The following is a 25578-nucleotide window of genomic DNA, read 5'->3' on the forward strand; positions in this document are numbered from 1 at the left end:
CTCACTCTCCACCCCGCCATACCTTGCACATCTCCACCCCACCATACCATGCATATCTCCAGCCCCTTTACCTTCAGTATCACCCCACTATTTGTAGCATGTAAGCTCGTTGGAGCAGGACCCTCACCCCTACTGTTTCCATCAATTGATTACTTCATGTAACTGTGGTCTTGTTTTATTTCCCCTGTATTGAAAGCGCTGCAGAATATGTTGGCGCTATGTCAATAAAGATTATTATTATTACCTAAGATTGTGTATAATACCAGCCTTACTCATCTTTACATTTTATCTATTTACAGTAACATTTTGGAAGTAGACTTACAAGAAATCATTTTTCTCTTTGCCATTTATAATATTAACCAGAATCCTGACATCTTACCCAATTTTACACTGGGATACTATTTTTATGACACATTCATGTATGAAAAATTGGCAATACTCTATGTTTTACATCTTCTGTCCGGCCCTGATAAGATGATACCTAATTATTCGTGTACCGGCCATGGCCAGCTGGCCGGGATCATCGGAGATCGATACTCATCTACCACTATTCCAGCAGCCCAAGTCTTTGGCCTCTATGGATATCCTCAGGTATTATATCCTCTAGGCATGAAAGAAAATCTATGAAATTGTATGAAACAATTAAGTCTTCAATACGTAGAATGAAGTATGGAAGGTGAATGATAACTCACCTGGTGCTCGAAGGGTTAACCCTGCCTATGGACAACCCTTCAGCACCTTTTATCCAGGTTAGTGTGTAGAAATCACTCTTTTATGCTAAATCCGCCTGTTGGAGGAGAGACATCCAGAGTATACTAGCTTCTCTGGGTAACCAAGAGCTCGTCTTGAAATAACAGCCAATGTCTGATAGAAAAATTACCCCACGCTACAGAGGACTACGAGTGAGCAGATTCTTCAGTACATAAAAGAATCCAGGTTTATTGCAGCTATGCGTTTCAGCACACAAGCGTGCTTTGTTCAAGCTTAAAATACAAGGAAAACAAACAAACTTATATACATACGTTACTCACAACGAGGGATCACTCAGCGACATCATGTGATGTCCTGTGACGTAATTAGTGGGGAGGGGCTCCATCCCCTATAGCGTGGGAAATCACATGACCTTGTTTGGACCACAAACGTGTGTTCCAATTATTTAACTAACTGTATCACTACTCTCCAGACGGACAAAGAAAAACACTAGAGATGAGCGAGCGTACTCGGAAAAGCACTACTCGCTCGAGTAATTTGCTTTATCCGAGTATCGCTGTGCTCGTCCCTGAAGATTCGGGTGCCGGCACGGAGCAGGGAGCTGCAGGGGAGAGCGGGGAGGAACGGAGGGGAGATCTCGCTCTCCCTCTCTCCCGCCCACTCTCCCCTGCTCCCCGCTGCGACTCACCTGTCAGCCGCAGCGGCACCCGAATCTTCAGGGACGAGCACAGCGATACTCGGATAAAGCAAATTACTCGAGCGAGTAGTGCTTATCCGAGTACGCTCGCTCATCTCTAATATAGATCATTCATCAATCATATGTATAACTTATTCATAAAGTGTTCCCCACATATACAATTGGTTGTAATTTTTCTATCCAACAGCGGCTGTTATCCTCTAGGCATTGGGACACATTTATCATCTGGATTGTGTAGAATTGTGGTGTCAATAAGTTGCACTTTAGTGCCAATAATTCTTATTTATGTTTACAGGTAGATTTTTCCTAAAGTGGGCAGGGCTTAGCGCTAGAGGTCGTCATAATTATTACACCAAGCAAGAAGATGGTGGGAATTCTAGCTGGACTATATGGCAGTTCATCGATGCCGTAGGTCTCAGATTCCATCACTTCTGGGATTTGACACACATGTGAACACAGCCTGTGGGGCGGTAGGGGAAGAGCCATATAGAAATACAGCTGGGGTCCTTCATACAATTGGTTGTATATGTGGAGAACACTTTATGAATAAGTTATACATATGATTGATGAATGATATATATCCATTCATAAAAAACGATAGTAAAATGTATGTTTCTCTTTGTCCGACTGGAGAGTAGTGATACAGTTGGTTAAATAATTTGGACACAAGTTTGCGGTCAAAACAAGGTCATGTGATTTTCCACGGTAGACAGAATGGAGCCCCTCCCCACTAATGACATCAGAGGACATCACATGATGTTGCTGAGTGATACCTTGCCCCGCGACTTCTCTTCATACATACCCCGACGCACCAGGACGTAAATGTACGTCCAAGAGCAGGAAGGGGTTAATATTTGAAAGTCCCATTGACTTTTGCGTAAAATGTTGCGTGGTTGTATCACGGGCGGCACGAAGCGAGACTATTCTCCAAAAAAAGCATCACTGATGCTCAAAAAATGCGGGAACAAAGACGGGATTTTGCAGGGATTTTCTCGTAGCAAAATCACGATCGCCCATGTGGAATTAGCCGTGGAGATCTCTGAAACGTAATGTGTATTTGTAAGATCTTTGTTTATTAACCCCTTAGTGACTAGCCTCTTTTGCACCTTAACCCTTTAATGACTTGGCCCGCTTTTTTCCCCCCTTTTTCGTTTTTTCCTTCCCCCCTTTTAAAAATTATGACTTCTTTATTTATCCTATGACATCGCTGTATGAGTTCTTGCTTTTTGCGGTATTTTTCAATGGTGCTATTTAATGTACCATATAATGCACTGAAAAACTTTTAAAAATTCTAAGTGGAACAAAATGAAAAAAAAATGACATCCCGCCATCTTTCAGTACATCTTGTTTTTTCGGCACACAGATTGCAACAAAAATGACATGATAATTTTATTCTATGGGTCAATACGATTACTACAATACCAAACTTGTTTATATATTTTTTTTTGCTGTACTATTTTATTTTATTTTTTTTTCAAAAACATATAATTGTTTTAAATTATTCTCTGCCACCATCTTTTACACACAATAACTTTCCTATTTTTCTGCCAACGTAGTTTCGCAAGGGCTCATTTTTTGGGTGATATCCTGTAGTTTATGTTAGTACCAATTCAGAATACATATGACTTTTTGATCGCTTTGTGTTGCATTTTTTTCTGGCAGACAGGGTGGCTGAAAAAGTGCATTTCTGGTGTTCTTTATTTTTTTTTTTCAGACAATGTTCCCACTGCGGGGTAAATAATGAGCTACTTTGATATATCAGACTTTTATGGACATGGTGATACCAAATATGTCTTTTTCTTTTATTATTAAAATGTTTTTATTATAAATATGGTAAAATGGGGTGATTTAAACTTTTAATACTTTTTTTTACAATTAATAAAACGTTATTGATCTTATCTTTACTTTTTTTTTACCCCCCCCCCCCCCCTGGGGGACCACAACTAGCGATGCTTTGATCGCTCCTGTAGTATGACATAATGCTATAGCCTTATATGATACTGCAATTTGACAGGCAATCTATCAAGCCACCCCACGGGGATGGCTTGATAGGCAGTCTGCTAGGGCAGACCTGCGGACTTTCAGAAGGAGTTCGGCTGCCATGACATCTGTATGGCTCCCTGCGATCCTACACGGGGGGCGTACGGGGCCCCTGAACATCAATCGGGGCATTTAAAGGGTTAATAGCTGCAATTGGCCATGCGGCCAATTGCAGCTATTGGCCGCAGGTGTCAGGTGTAATAAACAGCTGACATCTGTGCTGTATGAAGAGAGGTTGCGCCGCGATCTCTATTCATACATAACTCGATACTGCAGGGTGTAAATGTACCTCCTGGAGCAGGAAGGGGTTAATGACCAATATATTTCTTTATTTTTTTCATTGTTTTATTGATAGATCCATATCCTCTTTATTTTTTGGTTGACATTGCCAGATAAATTCTTGTTTTTTGTGGGGCAAGCTTTTTTTTAATGGCACTACTTTACGGTAGGTATAATATTGTGTAAAGCATTTATTATTTTTTTGGGAGGATTTGTAAAAAAAAACAAAAAACTCCACCACTGCTTTTTGTTTTTCTTTTGTGTTATTGGCATTTAGTGTTAATTGAAACAAAACACATGGCTGCCTATTATGTCAAGTCCGTGCGGCTCACAAGCACCATGCACAGCATGGATGCAGGGTGATGTTCACTACTATGTAGTAGATAGACAATGCACAGAAGAGCAGTGCACAGCACTACTAAAAACCGTAGCCGAGATGTAAAGCCCATGCGTCACAATAGTACTACACTCAGCACGGCAACAGGGAATGTACAGGGAACAGGGAATGTAAAAAAAACCGCACACCACACTATGTGGAATGGTAGCACTACTCCAGCGAAGGGAAAAGAAGCCTGGCCCTAACCTAGCAGGAATGTGACAGATTCCTGCCTAAGCTGGGGCATTGCCTCGATAAAAGGCGGTCCCCCTGTCTTCTTTCTGGGCCCTGACTGTCCATATAGGAACTCCTTGAGAGATGAACCGACACGCAAAGCAAAAACAGAAATGAAAAGCAACAAAAAAAACTGGAAAGGAACCTGCAGCTATTTATCTGCAAGTAGATAAACACCCAACACACCAGAGCTCCAAACTCCAATTTCTTCACTATGGAATGGAATAAGCAGCACTGCTCACCAGGAGGGGTGAGAATATATAGCTACTGGCAGAGTAAATAGAAAACCACACCTCCACCTTACTTCCAGGCAGGGCTAATCCAGCATGCATCAATGCAGCAAAGGCAGACAGCACCAGCAGACTCTGCACATGCTGCATTAACCTTGACCTGCTTAACAAGGAAACAAGTCTTTGCCTGTGTTGAAGCTACCATGCCACAGCGTTGTCGCAACCGATAAGCTGCAACAGCTATTCCTTGTATCAGCAAAATTACGATGAAACAGATTTTATGTCTTTTTTATGCCATTACTTTTGCACACTAGCAACACTTAAATAATTTCTCTGTCACCGTATTATAAGGCGCCTTACAGTTTTATTTTTTTGTTCAACAGAGATATGTAAGAACTTAATTTATGCAGGACATCCTGTCAGTTTTAATGGTACTGCATTGGTCTACAGATGACTTTATTGCTTTTTAGCCTGCTTTAGTTGTATTTTTTTGGCAGGTAGGAGTAGGAAAAAACAATAATTTAATCCAGAATTATGTTTGATTTTTTAATGGCGTGCAGGAACAGGTCTTTTTTCATCCTATTGTGCCTGGAGTGGTGTTCATTGTCCAGCATTGTATTGTGTATGCTTTTTGCATTCTTTGCCAACGCCACTCTGAATCCGTGCCGCACTGACAAGACAATTTCCATAAAGAAAGAAAAATTTAATTTTCATTGCTGAATTCCAAGACCCATGTCTCTTTCACTAACAGAGCTATATTAGGTCTTTATTTTTGCTCAAAAATGTTAGTTTTTTTATACCATTTGTAGGGTATATGCAACTTTTTGATCACTTTTAATAGCATTTTTGAAAGGCAAACATATGAAAAATACCAGTTATGAAATTTATGTTTTAATTATATTTTAAATTGTTAAATAACTAAATATTTTTTTTGTTGAGGCTGTGGCAATACCTATGTATGCTGACAGTGCGGGGGGGGGGGGCACTCTTGCCGCTATTGTGGCTTAATAGTGGGACCTGGGAACTTGAGATGCAGCCCAACATGTAGCCCCTCGCCTGCCCTATCCGTTTCTGTGTCGTTCCCATCACTTTCGTGAATTTCCTAGATTTTCACAAATGAAAACCTTAGCGAGCATCGGCGATATACAAAAATGCTCGAGTCGCCCATTGACTTTAATGGGGTTCGTTACTCAAAACGAACCCTCGAGCATCACGGGAAGTTCGACTCGAGTAACGAGCACTCGAGCATTTTGGTGCTCGCTCATCTCCAGTGCTGAGATCACCAAACAGGCCCAAGAAGCACACATTACCCTCATTCAAAAAGATGGTAAGGTTCCTGAGCAGTGTAGTAGCTACAGACCTATATCGCTTATCAACTTGGACATAAAAATCTGGGCCAAACTCCTAGCTAGGAGAATAGGAGAAATCATCCCAACCTTGATAGACCCAGAACAAACAGGATTTGTGAGGGAGAGAGAGGGCAGAGAAAATTGTCTTAGACTTCTCCATGCTGCCAAATACGCTCAGGTCCGCAAAATACCAATAGCCTTTGTAAGCACAGATGCTGAGAAGGCCTTTGATAGAGTGAGCTGGGTCTTCATGGAGAGGGTACTCCTCCGTTTCAACTTCCTGCCAGCACTTATCTCGGCTATCCTCTCCCTCTACTCGAAGTCCCACGCCAGACTAAATATAAATGAATCACTCCCCCCTCCCCCCGTTTGACATACGTAATGGGACACGTCAGGGCTGCCCTCTCTGCCCCACGCTCTTTATCCCTACCATGGAGCCTCTACTCCAATGGATTAGACAAGACCCGACTATTAAGGGCCTAAGCGTCCAATCGCTCATATTGTCATCAGCCGCATTTGCGGATGATATAATGTTTGCGATCACTAATCCAGAGAGAAGTCTCCCCAGACTTACCTCGATCTTACGGGAGTTTGGAATTTTCTCGAATTTCAAAGTAAACTTCTCCAAGTCCACGATTCTCAACATCTCAATCCCAGAGATGCAGTGCCCCTCGCTGAGATCTAACTCACCTTTCGCCTGGTCTGAGACAGCAGTAGACTACCTGGGAGTTAAATTACCTAAAAAGACCAAGGACTTGTATGACCACAACTTCCAACCATTGATCAGCTCAATTAAAAAGTTATTGAGGTCCTATGACCTCCCAGCCCTCTCATGGTTCGGGAGAAAAAACATTTTAAAATTATACGTGTTTCCCATAGTCCTATACAAATTGCGCATGATACCAATCCACCTACCGGTGTCTTTCTTTAAAACACTGCGAATGACCTTCATGAGCTTTGTATGGAGACAAAAGAGACCCAGACTCGAGTACAGTCTGATGACTTGAAGGAGAACGGAGGGGGGGCTGGACTTGCCACACGTCCAGGACTATTACCACTCCATCCAACTTAGCTACTGGATGGATTTGACACACCCATCCAGAGACCGGCTGTTACAGGAGTTGGCAGTGGCATCATACGGTGACTCCCTCTTGGAAGACCTGTGGTTTCCGGTGAGGAATCGATACAGAGGAAGGGACTTTAACCCCCTTCTAAGAGGACCTTGCGAAACCTGGGACAGATATAGGGAAACACTAGCTCCAGACCCCTCTCCCTTGACACCAATCCGGAGCATTCCCAGACTGCTTGGAGCCAGACATGACCCCGGCTCTCTAAGCATTTGGAAGCAATTTAGAGGGTGCAGGGCAAGGGACACAGGCACATAAGCCACCGGAGGACATCTTGTCCACTCTGACACCAAACACTACCCTGTCTTTTTTACAATTAGCACATGTCAAGAAGGTTCTGGGCGAGTTCATAGCCAAATTCAAATCTACCAGGCCAACAACAACTTTCGAAAAAACGCTGGAGGGAGACAACCCAAAATCTAGGAAAATCTCTAACATTCGCAGGTATTACATAGCGCCACCTTTGTTCACCAAACCCACCTTCCTAAGCTCTTGGGAAAAGGAATTAAAAATGTCCCTATCCACGGCAGAGGTCAAGCTAATTCTCAAAACAGCCTATGGCCTTTCCTCATGCAGGAAAGCCATTACAAATTACTAGTTAGGTGGTACAAAACCCCCCAATGGTTACACAACTATAAACTAGCACCTCACGAGAGGTGCTGGAGGTGCGACGCTGGGATAGGGTCGTATCTTCACATATGGTGGGAATGTCCCAAAATCTCCCCGTTTTGGAAAGAAGTTGAGAGAGACTTGAAAACCTTCTCCCCAAACCTGTCAATCTCGCCAGATATGATTTTCCTATGGAAACCATCCGCAAATTTTCATCCCTATAGACGCAAACTAATAGCCTACCTAATAGATGCAGCTAAAGCCTTGATTCCACTAAAATGGCTCCAGAAGTCCCCACCCTCTGTAAACCAATGGAGGGAAAAAGTTGATCTGATCTGTAACCTAGAGGAGCTGACAAGCTGGTCAAGGGGCACTCAGGAGGATTATATCCTCACTTGGCACCCATGGAGAGAAATGAGAGAGAGGGATTAGTAAGCACTCCTGGCCCGATAGGAGCTGAGGAGGCAAGACGGAAGCCCTCCCCCGGGGATTGGGAGAAAGTTTGAGTAGGTGGACGAGACCTCGGAGGTTGACACCAGACGTGGATCATGGACGCATAATCTGCACTGAGGCTCCGAGAGGCCCAGGTACAAGGTAGAAGAGAGAGTGATACCACAATGCTTCTAGCGAGCCACATCTCACCTAACTCTACCCCTTCCACTACTGGACCCAGGCACATGCCCCCAGCTCCCACATTTCACGCCACTGTATCCTATCCTAACCAATTTCGCTTAAAGGCCAAGTTACTTATTTATATTTACTGTGTTTAGCCTATTTGGGCGATATGATTCCCTCCCACTCCCCCCCTGCCCAATACCCCCAACTCCTCAACCTCTTAATCCCTAATCCTCACTTTACTACCCTTCAGATCATACTTAACTTGTTGATCTGAGTTTACGGGTCCCCCCCAGCTCTGACTCAACCCAGAGCTACCTCTGCCAGCACACCACGGAGACGGCCTCAGCGGGGTGGTCTTGGAGCTGGCTGCTCCGGCAGTGGACCTGGCAGGCTGGAAGCTGCCATTTGTTAATTAATACCTGCTTACTCTATACTACTGAATAGTTCGCGGGCGGAGTAAGGGGACCCTCCCCCTATAGTAGTTGTTAAGAAATTGTTACTACGCGTTAAGGAAAATGCAAGTTTATGTGATCATATGCTGAAGTAATGTTTATCTGATCTTACCAGTTAATGAAAATTGGAATGTAAAATAAAAAACTCAATAAAAACTTGATTTAAAAAAAAACCCAAAAAAACTGGGTAATAGCCGTCAATGTGGCTGACTGGAGCCTCAGCATTGTGGCTGGGGTGAGAACCATGTCAACCTGAGCGCCCATGAGTGTCTCCCAGTTTTTTGGTCAAAACAAGTTTACAGTCATCAATGTAGCCAACTGAGTCCCCAGCAGGTTGGCCTGGGTGAGAGGCAACTCACCCTGACTGCCCCTAAATGTCTCCCAGTCTTTGGTCAAAACCGAGTAGTAGCTATCAATGTGACCAATGAAGGCACCAGGAGGTCGGCCTGGGTGAGAGCCAAGTATCCTCGAGTGCCCCTGAGTTTCGTCAAATGATTGGTCAAAACAGGGTAATAGCCATCAATGTTGCCAGCTAGGTCCGCAGGACTTCCGCCTGGACAAGGGCCATGTCCCCCTGTGTGCCCCTTAATGTATCTCAGTGTTTGGTCAAAACCAGGTAATAGCTGTCAATGCGACCGACTGGGTCCTTAGGAGGTTGGCCTGAGTGAGAGCCAAGTACCCCTGAGTGTCTCTTAGTGTTTGGTCAAAACTGGGTAATAGCTGTCAATGTGATCGATGAGGGCCAGAGGTCAGCCTGGGCGAGAGCCAACTGCCCCTGAGAGTCTCCTATTGTTTAGTCAAAACCATGTTACAACCGTCCATGTGGCCAACTGGGTCCCCAGGAAGTCAGCTTGGGTGAGAGCCAAGCCTCCTGAGTGCCCTGAGTGTCTCTCAATGTTTGGTCAAAACCAGGTAATAGCCATCAATGTCGCTGACTATGTAAACAGGAGTTCGACCTAGGTGAGCGCCAAGTCCCCCTGAGTGTCTCCCAGTGTTTGGTCAAAACCGGGTAATAGCCGTCAATGTGACCGATGGGGGCCCCAGGAAGTCAGCCCGGGTGAGAACCAAGTCCCCCAGAGTGTCTCTAAGTGTTTCCCAGTTTTTGGTCAAAATCTAGTAGTTAACGTCAATGTGGCTGACTGGGTCCCCAGGAGATCGGCCTGGACAAGCGCCAAGTCCCTGAGAGTGCACCTGATTGTCTCCCAGTGAATGGTCAAAAACAGGTAATAGCCGTCAAAGTGGCTGATGGGGGCCCCAGGAGGTGGGCCTGTGCGTGCGCCAAGTGCCCCAGATTGTCTCCCAGTGTTTGGTTAAAACCAGGTGATAGCCATTAATTTGGCCGAATGGGTACCCAGAAGGTTGGCCGGGATGAGAGCCAAGTCCCATAGAATGCTCCTGAGTATCTCCCAGTGTTAGGTCAACAGGGGGTAATAGGTGTCAATGTTGCCGATTGGAACCCAATGGTGTCGACCTGGGTGAGAGCGAAATCCCCCTAGAGTGCCCTTGAGTGTCTGCCAGTGTTTGGTCAAAACCGGGTAATACCTGACAATGTGGCCAACTGAGTCCACAGTAGGTTAGCCTGGGTGAGAGCCAAGTCCCCTAGAGTGCCCCTGAGTGTCTGATAGTGTTTGGTCAAAACCGGGTGATAGCCGTCAATGTTGCTAACTGCGTCCCCAGGAAGTTGGTCTGGGAGAGATCCAAGTCCTCCTGAGTGGCCCCAGGTGTCTCCCAGTATTTGGTCAAAGCCAGGTTACATCTGTCAATGTGGCCTAATGGGTCCTCAGAAAGTTGGCTTGGGCAAGAGCCATGTCCCCTTGAGCGCCCCTGAATATCTCTCAGTGTTTAATCAAAATCGTGTTACAGTCCTGACCGACTGTGTCCCCAGGAGGTTGGCCTGAGAGAAAGCCAAATCCCCTTGAGCGTCTCCAAGTGTTTAGTCAAAATCAGGTTACCGCTGTTGATGTGGCCCACTATTTACCCAGGAGGAAAGCCTGGGTGAGAGCCAAGTTTCCCTGAGTGCCCCTGAGTGTCTCCCAGTGTTTGATTAAAACTGGGTAATACCCGTCAATGTAGCTGACTGGAGCCTCAGCAGTGTGGCTGGGGTGAGAACCATGTCAACCTGAGCGCCCATGAGTGTCTCCCAGTTTTTTGGTCAAAGCTGGTTTACAGACGTCAATATGGCCAACTGAGTCCCCAGCAGGTTGGCCTGGGTGAGAGGCAACTCACCCTGACTGCCCCTAAATGTCTCCCAGTCTTTGGTCAAAACCGAGTAGTAGCTATCAATGTGACCAATGAAGGCACCAGGAGGTCGGCCTGGGTGAGAGCCAAGTATCCTCGAGTGCCCCTGAGTTTCGTCAAATGATTGGTCAAAACAGGGTAATAGCCATCAATGTTGCCAGCTAGGTCCGCAGGACTTCCGCCTGGACAAGGGCCATGTCCCCCTGTGTGCCCCTTAATGTATCTCAGTGTTTGGTCAAAACCAGGTAATAGCTGTCAATGCGACCGACTGGGTCCTTAGGAGGTTGGCCTGAGTGAGAGCCAAGTACCCCTGAGTGTCTCTTAGTGTTTGGTCAAAACTGGGTAATAGCTGTCAATGTGATCGATGAGGGCCAGAGGTCAGCCTGGGCGAGAGCCAACTGCCCCTGAGAGTCTCCTATTGTTTAGTCAAAACCATGTTACAACCGTCCATGTGGCCAACTGGGTCCCCAGGAAGTCAGCTTGGGTGAGAGCCAAGCCTCCTGAGTGCCCTGAGTGTCTCTCAATGTTTGGTCAAAACCAGGTAATAGCCATCAATGTCGCTGACTATGTAAACAGGAGTTCGACCTAGGTGAGCGCCAAGTCCCCCTGAGTGTCTCCCAGTGTTTGGTCAAAACCGGGTAATAGCCGTCAATGTGGCCGATGGGGGCCCCAGGAAGTCAGCCCGGGTGAGAACCAAGTCCCCCAGAGTGTCTCTAAGTGTTTCCCAGTTTTTGGTCAAAATCTAGTAGTTAACGTCAATGTGGCTGACTGGGTCCCCAGGAGATCGGCCTGGACAAGCGCCAAGTCCCTGAGAGTGCACCTGATTGTCTCCCAGTGAATGGTCAAAAACAGGTAATAGCCGTCAAAGTGGCTGATGGGGGCCCCAGGAGGTGGGCCTGTGCGTGCGCCAAGTGCCCCAGATTGTCTCCCAGTGTTTGGTTAAAACCAGGTGATAGCCATTAATTTGGCCGAATGGGTACCCAGAAGGTTGGCCGGGATGAGAGCCAAGTCCCATAGAATGCTCCTGAGTATCTCCCAGTGTTAGGTCAACAGGGGGTAATAGGTGTCAATGTTGCCGATTGGAACCCAATGGTGTCGACCTGGGTGAGAGCGAAATCCCCCTAGAGTGCCCTTGAGTGTCTGCCAGTGTTTGGTCAAAACCGGGTAATACCTGACAATGTGGCCAACTGAGTCCACAGTAGGTTAGCCTGGGTGAGAGCCAAGTCCCCTAGAGTGCCCCTGAGTGTCTGATAGTGTTTGGTCAAAACCGGGTGATAGCCGTCAATGTTGCTAACTGCGTCCCCAGGAAGTTGGTCTGGGAGAGATCCAAGTCCTCCTGAGTGGCCCCAGGTGTCTCCCAGTATTTGGTCAAAGCCAGGTTACATCTGTCAATGTGGCCTAATGGGTCCTCAGAAAGTTGGCTTGGGCAAGAGCCATGTCCCCCTGAGCGCCCCTGAATATCTCTCAGTGTTTAATCAAAATCGTGTTACAGTCCTGACCGACTGTGTCCCCAGGAGGTTGGCCTGAGAGAAAGCCAAATCCCCTTGAGCGTCTCCCAGTGTTTAGTCAAAATCAGGTTACCGCTGTTGATGTGGCCCACTATTTACCCAGGAGGAAAGCCTGGGTGAGAGCCAAGTTTCCCTGAGTGCCCCTGAGTGTCTCCCAGTGTTTGATTAAAACTGGGTAATACCCGTCAATGTAGCTGACTGGAGCCTCAGCAGTGTGGCTGGGGTGAGAACCATGTCAACCTGAGCGCCCATGAGTGTCTCCCAGTTTTTTGGTCAAAGCTGGTTTACAGACGTCAATATGGCCAACTGGGTTCTCAGCAGGTTGGCCTGGGCGAGCGCCAACTCACTCTGAGTGCCCCTGAATGTCTCCCACTGTTTTGTCAAAACCGGGTAATACCCGTCAATGTGGTCGACTGGGTCCCTAGGAGATCCCTCTGGGCAGATGCCAAGTCCCCTGAGTGTCTCCCAGTGTTTTGTCAAAACCAGGTAATAGCCGTCATTGTGGCCGACTTGATCCTCAGGAGGTAGGCCTGGGTGAGAGCCAATTCCCCTTAAGTGCCCCTGAGTGTCTCTCATCGTTTGGTCAAAACCGGGCCATAGCCGTCAATGTGGCTACCCAGAAGATCGGTCTGGGTGAGAGCCAAGTCCACCTGAGTGTCTTCCCCTGTTTGGTCAAAACTGGGTAATAGCCATCAATGTGGCTGTTTGGGCCCGCAGGAGATAAGCCTGGGCGAGAGCCAAGTCCTCCTGAGTTGCCTTTGAGCATCTCCCAGTGTTTGGTCAAAACTAGGTTATAACTGTTCATGCGAACTGGGTACCAAGGAAGTCAGCCCTGAGTGCCGCTGAGTGTTTCTCAGTGTTTGGTAAAAACCAGGTGGTAGACATTAATGTGGCTGTCTGGGTCCCCAATAGATCGGCCTGGGCAAGCGCAAAGTCCGCTAGAGCGCCCCTGAGTGTCTGCAAGTGTTTGGTCAAAAACAGACTACAGCTGTCAAGGGGGTGGCTGGGTTCACAGGAAGTCAGCCTAGGTGAGAGTCAAGTCCTCTTGAGTGCCCCTGAGTGCCTGCTAGTGTTTGGTCAAAACCAGGTAATAGCCGTCAATTTGGCCGACTGGGTCCTCGGGACTATGGCCTGGGTGATAGCCAAGTCCCCCTGGGTGCCCCTGAGTGTCTCCCAGTGTTTCGTCAAAACTGGGTAATAGCTGTCAATGTGAAGGTTGGGTGTCCTAGAAGGTCAGCTTGGACGAGAGCCAAGTCTCCCTGAGTTACCTCTGAGTGTCTCCAAGTGTTTGATGAAAACCGGGTAATAGCAATGAATGTGGCTGACTGAGTACCCAGAAGGTTGGCCTGGGCGAGAGCCAAGTCACCCTGAGTTGCCCCTAAGTGTCTCCCAGTGTTTGGTCAAAACCCGGTAATAGCCGTTAATTTGGCTGAATGGGTACCCAGAAGATCGGCCTGGGCAAGAGCCAAGTCCCCTAGAATGCCCCTGAGTGTCTCCCAGTGTTAGGTCCTCACAGGGTAATATATGTCAGCGTTGCCGATTGGGATGCAATGGTGTTGACCTGGGTGTGAGCCAAGTCCCTGTAGAGTGCCCCTGAGTGTCTGCCAGTGTTTGGTCAAAACCGGGTAATACCCGTCATTGTGGCCAACCGAGTCCACAGTAGGTCAGCCTGGGTGAGAGCCCAGTCCCCTAGAGTGCCCCTAAGTGCCTCCCAGTGGTAGGTAAAAACCAGGTAATAGGTGTCAATGTGGCCGATGAGGGGCACAGGAGTTGGGCTTGGGCACGCGCCAAATGCCCCTTAGTGTCTGACAGTGTTTGGTCAAACCCAGGTTACCGCCATTGATGTGGTCGACTGTTTACCCAGGAGGAAAGCCTAGGTGAGAGCCAAATCCACCTGAGTGTCTCCCAGTGTTTAATTAAAACTGGGTAAAAGCCGTCAATGTGGCTGACTGGAGCCTCTGCATTGTGACTGGGGTGAGAACCATGTCAACCTGAGCGCCCATGAGTGTCTCTCAGTTTTTGGGTCAAAGCTGGTTTACAGCCATCAATATGGCCAACTGGTTTCTCAGCAGGTCAGACTGGCAGGCGCCAACTCACCCTGAGTGCCTCTGAATGTCTCCCACTGTTTGGTCAAAACCAGTAATATCCGTCAATGTGGCTGACTGGGTCCCTAGGAGATCCGCCTGGGCAGATGCCAAGTCCCCTGAGTGTCTCCCAGTGTTTTGTCAAAAACGGGTAATAGCCATCATTGTGGCCGACTTGGTCCTCAGGAGGTTGGCTTGGGCGAGAGCCAATTCCCCCTAGGTGCCCCTGAGTGTCTCTCATTGTTTGGTCAAAACTGGGCCATAGCCGTCAATGTGGCCTACTGGGTACCCAGAAGGTTGGCCTGGGTGAGAGCCATGTCCACCTGAGTGTTTTCCAGTGTTTGGTCAAAACTGGGTAATAGCCATCAATGTGGCTGATTGGGTGGGAGCCAAGTCCTCCTGAGTTGCCTCTGAGTGTCTCCCAGTGTTTGGTCAAAGCTGAGTTATAACTGTCCATGTGAACTGGGTACCAAGGAAGTCAGCCTAAGCTAGAGTTAAGTCCCCTGAGCGCCGCTGAGTGTTTCCCAGTGTTTGGTCAAAACTAGGTAAAATACATTAATGTGGCTGCCTGGGTCCCCAATTGATCGGCCTGAGCGCACCTGAGTGTCTGCAAGTGTTTGGTCAAAACCAGACTACAGCCGTGAATGTGGCCGACTGGGTCCACAGGAAGTCCGCCTAGTTGAGAGTCAAGTCCCCCTGAGTGCCTGTCAGTGTTTGGTCAAACCAGATAATAGCCATCAATGTGGCCAACAGGGTCCCCAAGAGGTCGGCCGTGGAGAGAACCAAGTCCCCCTGTGTCTCGGAGTGTTTCCCAGTGTTTGGTCCAAACCTGGTTACAACCATCAATGTGGACAACTGGGTCCTCAGTATATTGGCCTGGGCGAGTGCCAGGTCCCCCTGAGTGTCTCCAGTGTTTCGTCAAAACCGTGTAATAGCTGTCGATGTGAAGGTTGGGGGTCCTAGGATGTCAGCCGGGGTGAGAGACAAGTCCCCCTGATTTGCCTCTGAGTGTCTCCAAGTGTTTGGTCAAAACTGGGTAATAGCCATCAATGTGGCCGACTGGGTACCCAGAAGGTTGGTCTGGGCGACAGCCAAGTCCCCCTGAGTTGCCCCTGAGTGTCTCCCAGTGTTTGGTCAAGACTGGGTAATAGCCATCAATGTGGCCAACTGGGTACCCAGAAGGTTGGTCTGGGCAACAGCCAAGTCCCCCTGAGTTGCCCCTGAGTGTCTCCCAGTGTTTGGTCAAGACTGGGTAGTAGCCATCAATGTGGTGATGAGGGTCCTAGGAGATCAGCCCGGGCGATAGCAAGTCCCCCTGAGTTGCCCCTAAGTGTCTCTCAGTGTTTAGTCAAAACTGGGGAAAATCTATCAATTTGGCCGATGGGGGCCCAGGAGGTTGGACTGGACGAGTGCCAGGTACACCTAAGTGTCACTGAGTGTGTCCCAGTGTTTGGTCAAAACCGGATAATAGCTGTCGATGTAACCATTGGGGGTCCTAGGAGCTCATCACTCGGTCACCGAAACTAAAAGTTCTCACCCTGGCAAAACGATTGTACACTCTGCTTTGGGCTTTCTGAGCCCTCTGCAGGTGTTCCCTGACAATGGGCATTACAGTATTAATGCGATCCTGCATCTGAGCCACGTGCTCTATGACACTCCTATAGGGAGTAGACTCGGTCTCCCAGGTTTCTCTGGCTATATCCAACAACCCTCTGGGGTGCCGACCATATAGCAACTCAAATGGCGAGAAGTCTGTGGTACTTCCTGTATGAAGAACATGAGATAAGGTAACAGACGGTTCCAGTCCCGACCATCTTTCTCTACTACCCGCTTTAGCATTTGCTTCAGGGTCTTATTGAACCTCTCCACCAACCAGTCTGAGGGTGGTATACCAAGGTTCATATGTGATCAATTTTAAAAAGTTGGCACAATTCTTTCGTTACTTTGGACATGAAGGGGGTCCCTTGATCCGTGAGGATTTCCTTGGGAAGACCTATTCTGGAGGACATGATGGACAACTCTCGTGCAATGTTTTTAGCAGTAGGGCTTTTTAAAGGGATTGCCTCAGGGTATCAAGTGGTATAATCTAACACGACCAAAATGTATTGATGTCCTCTAGCCGACTTGACTATGGGACCTACTAAATCCATCCCAATTCTTTCAAAGGGAATCTCTATAATCGGGAGAGGCACTAAGGGACTGCAGAAGTGTGACACAGGAGTGGTGATCTGACAGGTGGTGCATGACTCACAGTACTCTTTTATGTCCTTATATACCCCTGGCCAGAAGAACCTTTGAAGAATTCTATCCTGCGTTCTATCAGTTCCTAAATGCCCTCCTAATACATGATTATGTGCTAAGTCTAGCACCTTGCTCCTCTACGGCTTTGGCACAACCAACTGCTCCACCACTTTCCTGCTTATTCTTGTTATTCTATACTGATGTAGTTATCATTCATGGCAAAATGAGGGAACCGTTGGTCAGAACCCGGTTCCTGAAACACATTATTTATCAGTATGACATATTCTTTGGCATTGATAAGAGTAGGGTCCCTTAACTGGGCTGTCCCAAAGTTCCTAGGCGCAGCCTCCAGATCGGACACATCCTGAACCGAGGGGTGGACTTCCTCTTCAGCACCCTTTCCAGCTAGGACCCGTAAAGGAAAAGTTTAGAAATGAGCGAACCTACTCGTTTCGAGTGATTACTCGATCGAGCACCGCGATTTTCGAGTACTTCCGTACTCGGGTGAAAAGATTCGGGGGGCGCCGGGGGGCGGGGGGAGGCATGGCGGAGCGGGGGGTAGCAGCGGGGAACAGGGGGGAGCCCTCTCTCTCTCCCTCTCCCCCCCACTCCCCGCTGCAACCCCCCACTCACCTACGGTGCCCCCCGAATCTTTTCGCCCGAGTACGGAAGTACTCGAAAATCGCGGCGCTCGGGTGAAAAAGGGGCGTGGCCAAGTATGCTCGCTCATCTCTAGAAAAGTTATATTCTCTGATTCAATGTCCACATTTACCCCATTATCCTGCGGAGGTGTAAGGTGAGCTGGATTTGCGTTAGGATACACCATTGTATCACCGTGTATACATACCACACTCATGTGCTTACCCGGTATGACGCCTTCTGCTATCAGACTAGCATGCACTAAGGTGACCAGGCTACCTGAGTCCAGTAGAGCTCCACAGTATGGTGGTTTACACTTATGCGACACAGTTGTGGCTCAGTCTTTAGTCCCTTACTGCGCAATTGATTTCTACAGTATGTCAGCATTTATGTTTATGCTAAGCTTGCATATCCTTTTATTATAACTTTTTAAAACATGCAAAAAGTTGGTCTAGTACTATATATATATATATATTCTTCCTGATTATAAGCAGACAATTCGCCTCCTCTTTCACTGTGCAATTCAGCTCTACAGCTTGTCAACGTTTTGGTTTACGCTTGCACTTTTTAATCTATTTCTTAGTCTAACGCTGTTTATATATAATCAGCACTAGTATTTTATGTTTATGCTAATGATCGCATTTCTTCCCTATTATTAATTTATTAATCCAATCCAGTTCAAACATCTTTACTGTATGTATGTTGCATGTTTATTACATTGTTTCTATACTAGTCTTTTTGTGCTTGAGAAAGAAGCGTGCCAGCTCCGAAACACATTGCACTACATTTTACATCTGGAGCTCTGTCTAAATAAACATCTTTCAATCTACTAAAAAGAGCTCCTATTGCTTCCCCCTTGCTTTATGGAACTTTTGGTACATACACCTACATGCCCACCTTTATAGGTAGTCTCGGTTGATATTCCACGGGTCACTCTGAGCACGCGACATACTTCTTTCTCATTTCTAATATTCCTTAATTCTGGAGGTGCCACCCCCACACCCTTCTCCATGCATGCTCTATTTTGATGCCCCCCACCAGGGACAGGGTTCTCCCTCCCACCACCTGTGACCACCACAAGTCTCTTTCTCTTATGTATTCCTGAGGACTTACATCCCAGGTACACAAGAGGCGCTGTCCTATCTCCTGCACTCCATTTTTTAAAACTCTCTAGTCTCTGTGAGGCCTTGCGAACAAGGATCGGTGCCAAGCACTGTCACACTCCATAGGCTTATTGGTTATAGGGCACTGAGCCAACACATGCCCGAGCCCCTGGCATCCCCAGCATCTCAAAGGCCCTGGTTTCCTCTGCTTAGCAAATGGGTTGGGGCTATTAGGGGCTTTTAACTCCAACGGTGGCCCGACCTCCTTCCCGCCATGCCACAGCTTTCCGCCGGCATCTGGCCACTAAGAAAAATGTATTTTTAGATTTAGATTAGTGAAAAATCTAAAGAGCATAAAATAAAGAGTTATATCAATTGTGATTAGAGATGAGCGAACGTACTCGGTAAGGCCGATTTCGCAATCGAGCACCGCGATTTTCGAGTACTTCACTACTCGGGTGAAAAGTACTCGGGGGCGCTGTGGGTGAGCGGGGGGTTGCAGAGGGGAGTGGGGGGGGGGGAGGGAGAGAGAGCTCCCACCTGTTCCGCGCTGCTACCCCCCGCTCCACCATGCCACGCCACGCCCCACAGCGCCCCCGAGTACTTTTCACCCGAGTAGTGAAGTACTCGAAAATCGCGGTGCTCGATTGCGAAATCGGCCTTACCAAGTACGTTCGCTCATCTCTAATTGTGATACAACTAATGCCATTTATATTATCTCATGTACGGAATGCAATAAAAATTACATTGGATGCACAATCTGTAAAGTAAAGACGAGGATTGCGGAGCATGTGAGACATATTAAAAATGGCAACATTAATAGCTCAGGTGCGGTAAGACACTTTTTAGAAGAACACTCAGGTAGTTTAAAGAATTTTTTTTTTATGGCATAGAAAAAGTGTTCAGCAAAAAGAAAGGTGGAATTAGTCAGGAACGAATGCTCAAGGGAGAAGCATACTGGATACTGACACTTGACACAAGTTGGTTATTATCGGCTGTTACTATTAAGGTAAAATCTGAGGACAAGTTGTTTCAACAATCTATTTAGACATTTAATTAATTAGTTTCAAACAGAATCAATGTTTATTTGATAACTTTATTGAGTTAGATACAAATAATTGATTTGTGTATGCAAATTAATTTGATTAATTAAATATTGAACTATATCATATGTGTAATGCCTTGAACATCGGAGCTTGTGGGAAGCAACGAGTGGGAAGGCGTTCAATGTTACACACTAATTAGAGGTTAACTCGCATTTGATTTTAATTGATTAATTAAAGATCTAGTTTTTAAGGAAGTTTCTTAGAATGTGATGTAGAGGTGAACAAGGTTTTACAAAAACCTAAACGTGTTCTCCATATTTGTGAGATGCACATTTTATTAAAGGGGTTGTCTCGCGAAAGCAAGTGGGGTTATACACTTCTGTATGGCCATATTAATGCACTTTGTAATATACATCGTGCATTAAATATGAGCCATACAGAAGTTATTCACTTACCTGCTCCGTTGCTGGCGTCCCCGTCTAATTTCGGGGTCTTCTTGCTTTTTTAGACGCGCTTGCGCAGAAGGGTCTTCTCCCTTCTGGACGGTCCGGGCACGAGCGGTGTTCTGGCTCCGCCCCCTTCTAAGCGTCATCACGTAGCTCCGCCCCGTCAGTGTGCCCTTTCCAGCCAATCAGGAGGCTGGAATCGGTAATGGACCGCACAGAGCCCACGGTGCACCATGGGAGAAGACCCACGGTGCATCGTGGGTGAAGATCCCGGCGGCCATCTTGGAGAAGGAAGAAGTAGAAAGAAGGAAGAAGTCGCAGAGCGGGGATTCGGGTAAGTAATATTTTTTTTTTAATTTTAACACATCCCTTGCGTTTGTCCTGCGCCGAACCGGGGGCCTATGCAAAAAAAAAAACCTGTTTCGGCGCGAGACAACCCCTTTAATAAAGCAGGAAATCTAAAACGCAAGCAGCATCCCAACTTTGAATTTTACTTGCACAAGGAAGCCAAATAAACCAGTGTGCTAATCAAGTCTTGCAAGATACGCCTACAGAGAGGAACAGGGAGCAGAAACCAGCCAAGGTGGGATTTATAATTTCTCATTGTAATTTCTCATTGAACTTTTTAAATCTTTTTCTGGGGCGGTGCAGAGCATCTCACATCTCCCATTCGCTGTGTGCAGTGAATTAGCTGGATTCTCATCGCTCAACAGTGGGTTCATTTTTTTCTGGGGCTCTGCAGTGCATCTCACATATCCCATTCACTGTGTGTGGTGAATTAGGCAGAGTTCTCATCGCTAAACAGTGGGTTAATTTTTGCTGGGCCAGTGCAGAGCACCTCACGTCTCCCATTTGCTGTGTATGGTGAATTAGCCGTAAATCTCATCGCTCAACAGTGGGTTGATTTTTTTCTGGGCTAGTGCATAGCATCTCACATCTCCCATTCACTATGTGTGGTGAATTAGCCAGAGTTCTCATTGCTAAACAGTCAGTTAATTTTTTCTTAAACTGTATATAGAATCTCTTATTTACAAGTCTCTGTGAGCAGTAAATTTCCCATAGGTATCAGTGCAATACAGTGGTTTAATTTATTTTGTCACAGCATAGAGCCTCTGGCATCTACAAGTCTCTGTGTGCGGTGAATTAGCCCCAGTTTTCAGCGCTATACAGTGCGTTAATTTATTTGGGCCATGCTCTATCCTTTATCTAACATGATGAAGAGTATTGGTAAGGGTCGAGGTCAAGGACGTGGACGCGGGCGTCCAAGTGAGGGTGTGGGCAGAGGCCAAGGGCGGGGTGAATCAGAGCCTGCTGCTGAGGGATTCGGAGAGTGCCGCGGATCTCCGCTCCCCAGCTCCATCTCACATTTTGCAGGTCCGCGTGGTAGACCTTTATTACAAGCACAACAGTGCGATCAGGTGCAGACGTGGATTGCAGATATCGCGTACAGCTATTTATCCAACACCCAGTCTTCCATGCAGTCCTCTCATGCCGGCCAAGGTACTGCACCTCTAAATCCTTTGGCTGCTCCTCCTTCCTCCCCGCCTGGTGACTCCAGGAAAAGGAGAGATTCTGAACAGGCATACTCCCAGAAACTGTTTTCGGGTCCCTGCCCTGAGTAAAAAAAAACGTTCATCAGCCACCTGAGGACTTTGTGGTGACTGATGCCCAACATTTGGAACTTTCCAAGAGTCAGGGTGATGAGGCTGGGAACTTCCAAGAACTGTCTCAAGAGCTTTTTGTGGATGAGGATGACAAGACACAGTTGTCTCAGTGAGGTTGTTGTTAGGGCAGCTGCTGGACGATGAGGTAACTGACTCCACATGGATTGCTAAGCTTACTGAAGACATGGCTTCAGAGGGGGAGGCAAGTGCAGCAGCAGGACAGGTTGGAAGAGGCAGTGGGGTGGCCAGGGAGTGAGGCAGGGCCAGAGCCAGTAATCCCCCAACTGTTTCCACAGCACCCCCTCACGGCAAGCCTCCATGCAGAGGGCTAGATGTTCAAAGGTGTGGATGATTTTTAGTGAGAGCGCGGACGACCGACGAACAATGGTGTGCAATCTGTGCCGTACCAAGATCAGCCGGAGAACCACTACTAGCAGCCTCACAACCATTAGCATGCCCAGGCATATGATGGCCAAGCACTCCACAAGGTGGAATGAAGGCCATTCACCACCTTCGGGTCACACCACTGCCTCTTCCCCTGTGCCACAACCTGGCACACAGATCCAATCTCCCTCCCAGGACGCAGGCACGAGCGCCTCCCAGCCTGCACCCACTCCCTCACCTTCATGTTCCTCCACTGCCTCCAGCAATGTCTTTTAGCACAGTGTTCAGCTGTCGCTAACACAAGCGTTGGAGCGAAAGCGCAAATATGCCACCACCCATCCACATGCACAATCTTTAAAGGTGCACATTGCAAAATTACTCAGCCTGGATATGCTGCCAAACAGGCTGGTGGAAACAGAGGCTTTCTGCAGCATGATGGTGGCAGCGGTCCCACGGTACTCGGTCCCCAGTCGCCACTATTTTTCCCGGTGCGCTGTCCCTGCCCTACACCAGCACGTCTCCCGCAACATAAACCGTACCCTCACCACTACGTACTTGGAAGGTCAACTTAGCCACTGAGACACGTAGACAAGTGCTGGCTGGCAGTGTGAGGGTATATATATATATTGCCATATGTTCTTTATATTTTTATACCTATATGCAAGTTTTATTCAATTCCAAATGAGAAAAAACTTTAATACTTCGCCTTACATCAGATATCCCAAGGCTGAGAGAGATGTTCTAAGAAATTCAGAGAAGATACGGAACCAGACAAGGCCGCATGTACTTGGCCGATTTCCCAGAAGCGCTGGAACAAGATATCAAGATGTTCAAATGTACATGACTGTTATATGATTTTCACTGTCTCAGTCCGCAAATCCGGACTGCCCATATATGATTATGAGCCCATCACCCCCTAGTGGTGAGAGGGCAGAGGGTATAAGATCTCATGTAATCTGTAATAAAGGGCGCAGTTTTTTCTCCCGTGTGAGAAACTATACCAGACCTCTGTGTGGTGTCTCTTCTTACCGCCGGCAGCGGGGCAAGTGGGGTGGGCCCGATTGGTGTTGCACTTAGAATTTTAACCCTCATAAATGGCGCCCGAACGTGCGGCGGTAAAATCGGAGCTTACAGCGCAATTCACCCGGATCCACGCTACTGAGAAACCGTCCTACTGCAAACCGAGCCTGATCAACTCACTTAGAACTCCAGGTAAGACAAACATATATTTATGTTGTGTTTTACACTGCGAAGTCTTGCAGCAGGACTGACTATCTGTGGTTTGTGACCGGACGGGTTGGGTTAAGAGTTCTACACGGTAACTCGTGTGGGCTCCGGGTTTGCCGTCATGGACCACTGACCGTGATATGCGCACCAATGGCTCACCCAGAAACTAGTCTGTAGTCTATTTGTTGTTGAAGTCCGTAGTGTTTTAACGATAGTGGAGATTGTTTGTTGTATCTGCAGAATTTTTTTTCTCTTACTTTTCATTTGATCTCACAAGAGAAGGGACCCTCAGGTTAGTTTAGTTAGTTGTTAATGGTTTAGCAGAGAGGGATGCATTTTGTGAGATAAGACTTTCATAGGAGAAGGGACCCTTGGTCGGTTTGCCTTATATATGGGGCTAGCGATTTGATTTCAGAGGGATGCATTCTGTGAAGTTGGTTCCATAAGGAGAAGAGACCTTCGGTTGCCTTGCCAGTATATAAGGGCCTGACAATTTGGAATTAAGAAGGATACATTCTGTGGAGCGTGTTATTATCATTGTTGTTGTTGTAATATGCGTAAGATCTTATTAAAGAAGACAGAGCCCCTCAAGGGCTGCCGCCGTGTGGATGAATCTGTAAAATGTAAGAAAACTCTAATGAAAATGTGTGACACCGACCCGCATGGCAGATTACAAAATAGTGTCTGGGAGGAGGTCTTTAGGACCGAGAGGTGCCTTGGAAGACCAAGGTTTGCTAGAAGGAGAGAGAGAGAGATAGTCAGAGTAAGTTACGTATGTACACATTATTTGTTTAAGAAAGTATCCGTAAGTGAAATGCTGAAAAGTACAGTAAGTGATCAAGAGGGCGTCAGGAGAGTGTCTATTAAAGGTTATATTGGCAGTTAGGTAGGGGAGAGAAATAAGGGGAGCAAGCAAGTCGATAAGGAAGTTACAATGCACGTGATTTGTTGGCAAAAAGAAAGAGATGAAAATGTGTATAATACAAGATAGATAATAGATAATATGTATAATCCATACTAGGTGGATATATGTGTGTGTATATATATATACTGTATGTGCAAATAGTTAACAGCTTGCTCTTAGGGGAGAAGAGGTTGTTGACAAGTAGCTGCAAGGTCAGGAAGATAACAGCGAGAGAGAAAATACAATAACATCCTTGGTTAATATCTTGGCTTGCTTGCAATGAATTGAAATGAATTTAATTAGTTATACTGTCTTAGTAGGCAGGGAAATATAGTAATTTCTAATGTATATTCTTACTTATACAGGGGTTGAAAATGAATGTTGCAAGGTCCCAGCATATGTGTTAATTATGATTTCAAAATGTTTTTTCAACAGTTTAAGCTAAAACTTATTTCAGTTTGTGTTTCATAGTCGCGGAGAGATAAGAGATTTGTTTTGAAAAAGTGGGGGCTTTCAGAACTCACTCCAAATTCAGGGTCACAGAAACTAAAATACTTCAGCGTTTAATACAGCATATAATAGCTTCAGTAGATAAGAAATATAGAATATTTCAGTCACTCAGCAAACTTTTTCACATAATTTGTCAAAGATAGCGCTCATTCACAATCTCATCTCAATAGAATTATGTACTTTATAAAAATTATAGCACTCACCTCAATGTTTTTCAACTGATGTATGTATGTTTGCCAAACTTTTTTTGTCCGTGCATCTGTATGGACTGGTACACCTTCAAGGGGGGTGACGGAGCAAACTTGAGCGCATGGATGGATGAGAGTTGGTGACCCGTGTTCGGGCTGTGGTGGAATGTGTGATGTGGAAATTGACTGGGGGTAAAAGTCCTACCCCATGCATGGGACTTTGCTTGGTTGAGATGTGGACGTGTGGACGGTTAAGCTGAAATTAAGTTGAGAAGACGGACGCAATGTGCCAATATCGAAGGGGTGGAGCTAGATGATGTAATAGTACGTAGTAATGTTTCATCCCTCCTGCACAAGGGAGGGGGGAGAATTTTGAGCAGCTAGTTTTCTTGTTTTGTTTTTTTTTCTCCTGTCTCAAATTTGATAAAGACTGCAGGCAGGAACAGACTAATAATGAATTCACTTAAAGGGATCTCACATTTCCAATATTAATAGATGTTTTGTAGATTATTCTTCCCCGGTGTAACTCATGTTTCTGTTATTGGTGCTAACATTTTACAGGCCTTATCTGCATCCATCAAATCTTTTTACAATGTTGTAATACCTTGAAACCGGGTGCTCTTGTTCCAATTGAGTACCCTGTTTCAAAGGGGGGGAGGAGAAGGCATAGGTGA

The 25578-nt window shown here is 46.6% G+C and overlaps 1 protein-coding gene across 1 annotated transcript in view; it reads left to right on the forward strand.

Moving 5' to 3' along the window:
• Positions 1-502: 502 nt before the first annotated feature.
• Positions 503-25578, forward strand: part of LOC136573258 (vomeronasal type-2 receptor 26-like) — a 62681-nt gene continuing 37605 nt past the window's right edge. Inside the window, exon 1 of the mRNA XM_066574556.1 lies at positions 503-591. Coding sequence (XP_066430653.1) covers positions 503-591 — 89 coding nt within the window. The remainder of the gene's footprint in view (positions 592-25578) is intronic.

This window comes from Eleutherodactylus coqui, chromosome 7 (assembly GCF_035609145.1).
Source record: "Eleutherodactylus coqui strain aEleCoq1 chromosome 7, aEleCoq1.hap1, whole genome shotgun sequence".
Taxonomy (NCBI): Eukaryota; Metazoa; Chordata; class Amphibia; order Anura; family Eleutherodactylidae; genus Eleutherodactylus; species Eleutherodactylus coqui.